This window comes from Uranotaenia lowii, chromosome 3 (assembly GCF_029784155.1).
Source record: "Uranotaenia lowii strain MFRU-FL chromosome 3, ASM2978415v1, whole genome shotgun sequence".
NCBI classification, from domain to species: Eukaryota; Metazoa; Arthropoda; class Insecta; order Diptera; family Culicidae; genus Uranotaenia; species Uranotaenia lowii.
The window spans coordinates 222,813,017-222,824,271 of record NC_073693.1 but is presented as its reverse complement, the minus strand read 5'-3'; the positions used below and the strand labels follow the sequence as shown (position 1 = coordinate 222,824,271).

At 39.6% G+C, this 11,255-nt stretch overlaps 3 protein-coding genes across 11 annotated transcripts in view; 2 read left to right on the top strand and 1 right to left on the bottom strand.

The window, feature by feature from the left end:
• The window catches only part of LOC129753543 (protein winged eye-like), a 531,910-nt gene that overhangs the window by 203,320 nt on the left and 317,335 nt on the right, over positions 1–11,255 (bottom strand). The gene's annotated exons all lie outside the window — the stretch shown is intronic.
• Positions 1–11,255, top strand: part of LOC129753567 (40S ribosomal protein S25) — a 458,367-nt gene that overhangs the window by 362,058 nt on the left and 85,054 nt on the right. The gene's annotated exons all lie outside the window — the stretch shown is intronic.
• Positions 180–2,525, top strand: LOC129753568 (protein winged eye-like). Its single transcript, XM_055749406.1, has 2 exons — positions 180–593; positions 657–2,525. Exons 1-2 carry the CDS (start codon positions 501–503, stop codon positions 903–905), a joined length of 342 nt encoding a protein of 113 aa, XP_055605381.1. The 5' UTR covers positions 180–500; the 3' UTR covers positions 906–2,525.

Below are 11,255 nucleotides of genomic sequence, written 5' to 3'. Positions count from 1 at the left end.
TGAACGAGGTGGTTAGACCAAGTGGAGCGTTATCTGGTGAATGTGGGAAGTCCGAGAAATTGCAAGTCATGCAAAGTAATGGTAGCTCTGATCCGGTGGCTCCAGAGAGTGAATCCGGACCAGGTTTACGGGTGGGAAACTATTGTGCGTTGAATAACTGCGTGACTCGACAGCCCTGTCAGAAAGTGAGACCGGCGATTTGTGATAGAGAGTAGGATAAACAAAAATTAAAATAAACGAACTAAAATTTGGCTCGTTTTTAGTCCCCCAAAATGCGAATTTGTTAAAAGTATCGGAATACAAATGGCCGCGCACTTCTTAATTTGATTTTTAACAGTTTAAACGGTACCTATCCGAACAATTTGATTCATATTCAATAGCATTTTCTTAACAACCGTTCTAACATGATATAAAAATTTCTTTACTTACAGGTTGGTGATAGTGCTGTCTTCCTGTCCACGGGACGACCCGATCGCCCCTACATCGGCCATATCGAATCCATGTGGGAAACCTCAACCAACAACATGGTTGTTCGCGTCAAGTGGTTCTATCATCCGGAAGAAGCCGAAGGTTGTCCCAACTTGAAATATCCGGTAATTTTAAATATTAAAAAAAAACCTGATTTCAGAAACTTATTTCAATTTTATCCATTCTAGGGAGCCCTTTTCCAATCACCGCATGAGGACGAAAACGACGTCCAAACGATTTCTCACAAATGCGAGGTGCTACCGTTGAAAGAGTACACGGAAAAATTCGGATCCAGTCCGGAACGGTATCGGGCCATCTATGACAACAACGATACGTACTATCTGGCCGGCTTTTACGATCCGACGGCAGTTTCCATCAAGATGCAGCCGGATATCGACATACTGCCGGGCGATGAGAAATGGATCGATATGGATTGAATGAATATCTTGCGGACGGAACGTTGTAAAGCTAAAATCCTGTGATTTTGAATGGAGGCAATTGGAGGGTGTGCAATTCGACATAATACTAATGGCTGGTTCTCGATTACGAGATACTTACGAGAGATGAAATTTTTGGCAGTGCCAAGCTTTTGTATATACAGGTTATCTAATACAGTAGTAGGAAATGTTCTAAATGTTTTTCTCAATCTTTATCTTTACATTATTAGGCTAAGTACGCCAGAAGACCTTATGAAGGGTTCTAGGCATTATCGTGAATACATTTAATTTAAAAAAAATAGTAACACTTTATAAAAGTGACAACAGTTTATGTAAATAATTTTCCCTTTGTAAATTATATGAGATTAATTTCTGAAGAAAGGAGAAAAAATCTGATTATATGTCTCTGTCGTAGGTTTTGAAAATTTAAATTAAAAAAATCAAATCGTATATGACTACTACCCCTAAATCTTAGAGAGTGATTGTATATTTTTCTATCTGATGAGATTTTTAGCAGTTAGCAAACAAATCAAGAATCAAGAAAAGTGAACATTTACCAGAGCTTTCGGAAGAAAATTCAATATACCTCTGCTATACATAAGACAAGCAATGGACTGATGAAATAAACGTAAAACTTTACCGTAGAAACACATATTTTGGAAGTATATTCAGAGCAAAATTAAATGTATTTCATTGTCCAAGGATGCAAAGTGAATCCACGCACTTTGACTTCTCAAAATGATGTAAAGCAGGGGTTCGACAGACAGTTTCGGTTCCAGAAAGTACACAACGAAATTGAAAACCAGCTTCTTTTTTTGATCCCCAGGAAAGCACCCGCAAATGGTAAATCAGACTTTTTCAACGCTTATTTGACTTTACATTCGATACTTATTGTTACAAGAAAAACAGCACGATAGAAATGTTACAATCCAATTGGATTTTTTAAATAGACACCTCAACTTAAAAACCATAGAACAGGAAAATGTAAATCTCTCTTTGAAGTCTTACTGTTATTCTGATACCGAAAAAAGATCATATTCGATCGTAATAAGTAGTAGTACTGAGAACAAGCTTCTTAATTTTGTTAAGCGACAAACACAATCCAGTGGCAAAAGTGTTCTATCACAAAACATAAATGACTGTAAATATAGTTTTTCTAGAGTTTCGTCGGAACAACATCTTAAGTGTAAGGTAAGGTAGAGAAACAACGAGCTTCTGGCTATGCTATGAGTTTAGCTTCCATGATTTTGCAACTTAATATTTTTTTAGTAATTTGTTAATCTCTGTTGAAAAATTCTTAGAACAGAGCGATTCAAACGAATTAAATCCCTCTTATAAAGATTTGTGTTGCAATAAAAAGAAAGCAGTCAACAACTATGATGTATACTGAATTTAATTTAACGGATAGAGTATATTGCGTTCTGGTACGACAGACCACAATGCGAAAATGCTTATAAGGTAAACAAAAATCTGGAAATCAAAATGTGTGAGACTCATTTCGGTTGGTGCAAGAATGGCATTTCGAAACAGTTTCGTATGAATGATGTGCTAGTGGTGAAAATTTGCATTATATTTTAATGAATGTATGTACTCAATAATAAACAAAAATCATTACTTCAATTGACTTTGTCTTATTTCTTGATCTGTGAAAAACTCCACTATAAAAGAGAAGGTATCATTATTTTTCGAAAAAATCAACTGAAGGACGAGCGAGTGTTCTAGTCCTTTAACCTTCCTTTGCGGTTGGGGTCTAAATGACCCGTAAAGGGTGATACGGTCAAAATTTGGTCAAACTTGACGTATTTCTTTCAATTTTGCATTTAAAAAACCTGAACACCCCCCATTTTGAAGGTGTGTGTGTGTGTAGAATGTTGCTCCTATTTTGATTTTGGAATTCACTCTTCAGTTGTCAAAATGCCGTCCAAGGAAGAAGAGCAGCGTATCAAAATTTTGCTCGCGCATCGCGAAAATCCGAGCTACTCGCACGCAAAGCTGGCAAAATCGCTAAAAGTTGTCAATCAACCGTTACAAATGTAATTAAAGTGTTTGGGGAACGTTTGTCGACAGCCAGAAAGTCTGGATCGGGGGGAAATCGAAAACCGGAAGCCGCTTAGACGACAAAGAGAGTTGCCGGTAGTTTCAAGCGAAACCCTAACCTCTCTTTCCGAGATGCCGCAAGCTGGGTGTATCGTCTACAACCGTGCATCGAGCCAAAAAACGAGCCGGACAATCGACTTACAAGAAGGTAGTGACTCCAAATCGCGATGATAAACAAAATACGACGGCCAAAGCGCGATGATCCCGGAGGCTGTACACGACTATGCTGACGAAGTTTGACTGCGTGGTAATGGACGACGAAACCTACGTCAAAGCCGACTACAAGCAGCTTCCGGGACATGAGTTTTATACGGCAAAAGGAAGGGAAAGGTAGCAGATATTTTCAAGCACATGAAACTGTCAAAGTTCGCGAAGAAATATCTGGTTTGGCAAGCCATCTATACCTGTGGCTTGAAAAGCAGCATTTTCATAGCTTCCGGGACTGTAAACCAAGAAATTTACGTGAAAGAGTGTTTGAATAAACGTCTGCTGCCTTTCCTGAAGAAACACGGTTGTTCCGTACTGTTTTGGCCGGATTTGGCATCTTGCCATTACGGTAAAAAGGCCATGGAGTGGTTCGCCGCCAACAACGTGAAGGTGGTTTCCAAGGACAAGAACCCTCCCAACACACCATAGCTCCGCCCAATTGAGAAATACTGGGCTATTGTCAAGCGGAACCTAAAGAAGACCAGCCATTAAACGGTACCCGAATCAGAGCAACGAGGCCATTGGAGACAATCCATTCGGATGTATGCGGCCCTATTGATCCCCCAGCCTGGGACGGATCAAGGTATTTTGTCTCCTTTATCGATGACCACACACACTTTGCCGTGCTTTATTTGATGCGCCGGAAGTCTGAGGTTTTCAAGAGCTTTCTGGAATACGAGGCAATGGCAACCGCCATGTTCAACACGAAGATTTCCAAATTTACCATGGATCAAGGATGTGAGTATCTTTCGAATAGTCAAAAAGATTTTTACTCGCAGAAAGGGATCCAGATCGAGCCAACGGTTGCATACACGCCCCAGCAGAACGGGGTGGCTGAACGGTTCAACCGAACCGTTATCGAGAGGGTCCGAACAGTACTAATTGAGTCCATGGTTCTGTAGAGTCCAGTTAAATCATTTCCCGATTTGGAAACGTTTATTCTTCTATCAAATACTAAACTTCTCATTTTCACGTATTCACTCCTAAACTGCAAATCACTTCCTTCCTCTTTTCCAATGCCGTCTTTGATTCTACATAAACCTATATTTGTTATTGATGTAGACAATCACAACACTTATCATCGAGGGGCGATCCTACAATCCCCCCTTTACTTTTTTGAGACCAATGTTCTACGTAAACATAGAAATACATTGGTTCCTATTAAATGGGCTGTATTTTGTAATAAAATGTACTTTATGATCATCATGGATCGCTGTAGTTAAATTCTCTGTACATTCAACAGTACAATGCTATATTCATCGAGCATTTACCAAATGAGTGACTTTATACATTCGCATTTACATTGAATATTCTACAGGAGTATTGTTCATGTTTCTCTGCGAAATTGCACTAGATTTCAGCTAGCATTTACACAACAGTACAATGCCATTTTCATCGAGCATTTATCAAATGAGTCACTTCTACAGGAGTAATGATCATGTTTCTCCCAACTTCTGCGAACTTGCACTAGATTTCAGCTAGCATTACACTATTCTTTCCTTTTTTTCTTTTGAAAAGATCTCTTTCTCCGATTTGAGCAAAGGAATTCTCAAATTTCGCGTAACATATCTTAGATAAATGTCATTTTCATGAGCCCACACATGCATTTTAATGCCCACACATAATCACCAGATATATTTCAAAATGTGCTTGCTCATATAGCTCTTTGCGCTTACGCAAAAACAATTTGGAGAACTCGTCTCCCCGTTTGCACTCACGCAAACATCACACATATGCGCTCACGGAGTACTCCGTATGCGCTCACGCATCTAACGGCATCTCATCTGCGCTCACGCAATTTTTTCGCAGCAGGAAATAGTTTGCGCTCGCCCAAACAACTTGTGCTCACACAAGGAACTTCCCAACAGCACATGATTTGCGCTCACGCTAACAACTTGTGCTCACACAAGGAACTCCGCTACAGGACATGATTTGGGCTCACCCAAACAACTTGTGCTCACACAAGGAACTTCGCAACAGGCGATTTGCGCTCACGCAAACAACTTGTGTTTACACAAGGAACTTTACTTTCAATATACTTACTAAGGATGCAATCATCATCCCATGGAACTGACATTCAATCATAAAAATCCCTCGAGATCTTCGCATTCTTTTCACAATTACCAATTTGTAGTTCACAGCAGGTCGCGAGGAATGAAAAATAATGTGTACTGCAACTGCCGGTACAGGTACAGCTACCACCTAGGGAAAAATCGAATAAATCTGATTTCTTTGGGTGGAAGATTCGTATCAGTGTAAATCATCAACGTTTTCACATCCCATCCTCGTCGCCAATTTGTAGAGTCCAGTTAAATCATTTCCCGATTTGGAAACGTTTATTCTTCTATCAAATGCTAAGTTTCTCATTTTCACGTATTCACTCCTAAACTGCAAATCACTTCCTTCCTCTTTTCCAATGCCGTCTTTGATTCTACATAAACCTATATTTGTTATTAATGTAGACAATCACAACACTTATCATCGAGGGGCGATCCTACAGGTTCCGAAAGAGATGTGGCCGGAAGCTGTGCTGTCGGTGGTCTATGTGGTGAATCGAAGTCCTACCAAGGCGCTACCGAACACAACCACGCCGGCTGAATGTTGGCATAGCAAGAAACCGTCGCTAGGCAAACTCAAAGTTTTCGGCTGTAGAGCTGACGTTTGGGTTCCAAATCAACAGCAGAAGAAACTAGACGACAAGAGCCGCGAAATGGTCATGATCGGTTATGCTCCGAATGGCTACCGGTTGTGGGACAAGCAAGCTCGCAGGGTGCGAATTGCTCGAGACGTACGGTTCGATGAAATGAGTTTTCCAAATGCTGATGTCAAGAAAAGCTCCAAGTCGCCGTTGGTCGTGCAACTCCCTTCCGAGCGAGAGGGGGATGAGCTTGAGATTCCAGGTCAAAGCGATGGCAATATTGATGTCGCTGTCAAAGATCCCATTGATGAGAAAGAGGATGAAATATTCGAAGCAGCTTGTGAGGATTCGAGTGCAGAGAACGCAACACCAGGAGCGCTCCCTTCGCACTTAGAACAGCACGAGTCCGGAGGACAAACGTTGCTGAGGCGCAGCGAACGGGAGCGCAGGCTCCCTAGTAAGTTCCTCAATTTTTTTACCAGTTATAGTGCAAATTCTGCTGGCCCACTCACTACAGATATACCAGAATCTTTTGGCGATATTTATGACCGAGATGATCGATGCAACTGGTTGAAGGCTGTGGACGACGAATTGCAATCGTTAAAATCCAATCACGTGTGGGATCTAACGCCGTATCCACGAGGAGTGAAGCCTTTGAAATCCAAATGGGTCTTCTGCCTGAAGGAAGATGAAGATGGTTGTCCGGTTCGATTCAAATGTTCGGAAACGTGATACAATTTTGAAGCTGAAGAAAGACCTATCTCAAGCGTTCCAGATGACGGATTGTGGCGAGGCTCATCACTTTCTTGGCGTGAAGATAACCTACAATCGAGAAGGTGGTGTCCTTAGGTTGTCTCAGGAAGCGCACGTAACAAGGATCCTAAATCGTTTCGGGCTGCAAGATTGTAATCCTGTGAAAACCCCAATGGAGAAAGGCCAACAATTGACGAAAGAAGGAACCCCGACTGATAAACCGTATCGTGAATTATTGGGCACCTTGATGTATCTGATGCTGTGTGTACGGCCGGATGTTTGTTTTCCGATTGGTTACATGGGAAGGTTCCAGCAGAGTCCAAATACCGAACACTGGCAATGTTTGAAGCGGATCGTACGGTACTTGCGAGGCACCGGGCAAATGGTTTTGGTGTTCACCAGAAACAAGAATGCACCGAGAGTCGTGGGGTACGCAGATTCCGATTGGGCTGCTAATGCTGTGGACAGGAAATCGATTAGTGGCTTCATCTTTAAAATTTTTGGATGCACAGTGTCCTGGTCCAGCAAGAAACAGACGACCGTGGCAACATCATCGAGCGAGGCCGAATATGTGGCGCTGAGCAGTGCGGCGGCAGAGGCTATTTGGTTGAATGGTCTTCTGGATGATCTTCATATCACATCGGAAGCACCACCTGTAATTTTCGAAGACAACCGTGGCTGTATAGGAATGGCCAAGAACCTTGAGACGAAGCGGAGTAAACACATCGACGTGCAACATCATTTTGTAAGGGACCACATTGCGGAAGGAAGGCTGAAGGTCGAAGCTATCGGTACTAGAGAACAAATTGCCGATATTTTTACGAAACCATTAGAAGCTATCCAGTTCCAGAAACTTCGTAGTTCCCTTGGGTTGACCAATTGAGAGGGGGTGATATCATAGCAATCGGTGATTTATAAAATCGAGGCAATTCACTCCCACTAACTAGTAACATTACAAACGTCTTAGAATACAGAACTGCCGTTCTACGCAAGAATGTCCCATGTGACTTTTGGGCCATTTTCACTTTTTTGCTGGAAACGGTCTCTTTTAGTGTTAACTTTCGAATAAAAACACAAATAAGTATACTTTGTTCTGAACTTATACGAAATTTTCATCAAGGTGGTTGTCTCTATGTTGATAGTTCTACGCAAGGATTTCACACTAGAGAAAATTCTATGAAAAATGCAAATTTTATCAAAAAATTGTCTTAAGATGAGTTCAAACTGTTGAATTTAATGTTATTCACTGAAAAGAACACTAAAATAGAGGGCAGAGGAGGAGCGAGAAGCCTTGAGTGTTTTATTCAGAGAAATTTTCACTAAACACTTTTCGGTAGGCACTACTTACAAGATCCATACTCAACTATACATTTTTATAAACAAAGTGGAACGTATTTCTCAAATTACGGTTTAGCATGAGTTTTTGGCAAAAAAATAAACTACGCAAGCTTTTAAAATGATAGAAAAATTGTAGCCGTGTGACAGTTTTTCGTAGAACTAGCATCGGCATGCGTTCTGATTTTACGCAAAAGTGTCACACGGAGCATTTTTGGCTCTAATTTGCTGTTTTTTTTGTAGGAAATGTAATTTTTTGGCAGAAAACATTGTAAAATGATTAACTTGAACTGTTCACTACGAAAAAACTGTCGGTGAATTTTTAGTTTGAGAGAAAAATTGGAAATATAGCTGATATTTCAATCGCGTTTTTCTCGTTTGCACGTTTTTCCACACGGGACAATCTTGCTTAGAACGGCAGAGAAGCTTTTTATAAAACTTCAAGCGTTTCATTCTTTGACCTACAAGATTTTTCATATGTTCTGTCCAATAAAAACTCAACCTTGAAATGATGTCTAGTTGCTAGAAGATAGAGGAAAATAAAAATAATTGTTTTAATCTAACCAAAATTCCTAAAATAGAGTCTCACCTTGCTTCAGCGAGCGAAAACTAACAAACTCCAATTTGACAACTCGATTGCTGAATTTCCAGCAAAACTAGACCAATTGCTGGAAAGTTCAACTATTGGAAAACCGATCGCTGATTTGTCAGCAAAAATGACAAGAACAGGCAATAAAAAATAATGCAAAAAACAAATAAATTGGAATAAATTGCACGAAATCTTGTATGCAACAATATTGCATACTATATCATTGCACAAAACCTACAAATCAAGTACCGTGAACGGCCCTAATTCTGCGCAGTTAAGGATTTTTCAAATGTTTTATGTTATAAAAAATTTACCTTTCAATGAATATCCTCAAAATTTTGTGTACAGTTGGGCTAACTAACAAACTTAACGGCAAAATTAATGAGAGCTCAATTTTGGAACAAAAATGTGGATTATGTACAACATTTGGAAAAAATGCAAGTGGCCCTTATTCTGCGCACTATTTTCTATTTGTTCCTAATTCTGCGCATGTGTCCCATATTCTGCGCACCCAAATAAAACCAATATACCACTCCCTACTGATAAGACCAACATTTAATTTACTTAAAATGTATTAAAAAGCATTTACAAATAGCAAAATTGCGTATTGCAAATTATGAAAAAGGGCCAATTCAAGCCTTGGATCTTTGAAGCTTATGTGACACTTTCTTTCACTATTTCTTACAAATGTTTTTTTTTTCCTACAGCTCGCTTACCAAATATTTGTTGACCGATCATGTTCTTTGCCGGATCTGGTCAAACTAACTTGTTTCGTTGGTGTGCAGTGCGGACTATTCCGACATACAGAAGCAGTTCCGGCGGGCCACAAAATCGCCCCAGCTGGGGGAATTACGCGCTGCTTCATTTGGCTTTTACTATCAGTCAGTATCAGTTAGTCAACTCAACGAGTGCGAGTGAGCGGGTGAATCGAGAGAAGCTTCGCGTAGTTCCCCCAGCTGGCGCGATTTTGTGGCCCGCCGGAACTGCTTCTGTATGTCGGAACAGTCTGTACAGTTGGAACTGAACGATTTACACGCGAACACGATAGGGAACGGAAATCAAGATTTTCTATTTTTTTGTCAACAAAACATGTAGATTCGAAGGGATTCCTAAGAAACTCCCAACAACTTTACGGACACCCTATCTTCATAAAACTTATTAGAAAACTGTAATTAACTGTAACTGTAATCTCCGGTGCTTTTCATTCTGCGCATTAGGAACATAAGTAAAAAAATGGTGTCAAATTCTGCGCATTGCTTAAATCATTGTTTTGATTTGAAAAAACCATTTTGTCTAAAATTTTGTTGGCAGTCATGTTCAGAATGATTTTATTTTTCACGTAAAGGCATTTCCAATGAGAAAATTCTGTTCAACACTGTTTCATTTGATCTTTTTGTTTTCCTAACACTTCAGCTGTACTGCTAACGGCGGCCATTTTTAACGTTTGCTTCCTACATTTATTTTGATTTATTCCATTTCTCGCGAACAATTCATCAGTTTTCAAAATAATTGGAAGCATTTTGAAGATAAACAGTAACTAAAGAGATTCAGCTTGTTTCATGGATATTTTGTTCATCACATCTTGAAATATTTCTGTTTGAATATGAAAATGCGCAGAGTTTGGGACTGCGCAGAATTAGGGCCGTTCACGGTAATGTTTATCGAAAAATTCAATAAAATCAAGAATGCAAAAGGTAAAATAAGTCTTATCTTTCAAATTTTTTTTTCCAAATTTACATAAAATACTTCAAACTTGATTTATTCCCCCCTTCGGGTTTTTGAAAATTTCGAAGGGGGGGGGGGGGGGGGGGGAGAGAGTGACAAGAGAAGACATTGATATTTGTCCCAGCCTGATTGCAATCGAGAATGTAAACTGTAACCAAGATTTTTTGACAAAATTTGTTCAATATTTTGTGAAATTTTAGTTTTGATCGGATATCGACAGCTTATGCCGATCATCTTAGGCCGGAACAAATTTCGAATCCTTCTCCGAAGTCAGTTTATTGTGAAAAAAATATTTTTGGGAATAAAATTAAATAAGAAATATGAATAAAAATATTGTGTTCATTAAATTTTCATACTCCCTTTTGATATTTGGTTCATCAAATGAAAAAAATCCCAAAAAAAATCCCACCGCATGACATGCCCCAAAATTAAGTTGCAAAAATTACGTTTATTCTCAAGTTTGGGAAAACCCCCTCAAACTCATTTTCGTCGGGAGCCAGTTTCATCCGATTTTGCGGCATTTCAACTTGGTTTTGGGTTAGACCGGCCTAGAGTGTAACCTCAAAAAAAACGGAAATTTTGAAAATTTCGAAGGGGGGGGGGGGGGAGAGTGACAAGAGAAGACATTGATATTTGTCCCAGCCTGATTGCAATCGAGAATGTAAACTGTAACCAAGATTTTTTGACAAAATTTGTTCAATATTTTGTGAAATTTTAGTTTTGATCGGATATCGACAGCTTATGCCGATCATCTTAGGCCGGAACAAATTTCGAATCCTTCTTTTGTCACTTGGAGTTGGAACATCGCGAGGGGGGGGGGGGGGGTTACAATAAAAAAAAAATGCGAAAAACAAATAAATTGCACGAAAGCTTGTATGCAACAAAGTTGCATAGAATATCATTGCACTAAACCTAAAAAACAAGTAAATTTTTATCGAAAAATTTAATATAATCAAGAATACAAATGGTGGAATAACTTCCATCTTCCAAAATTTGTTTTTTTCGT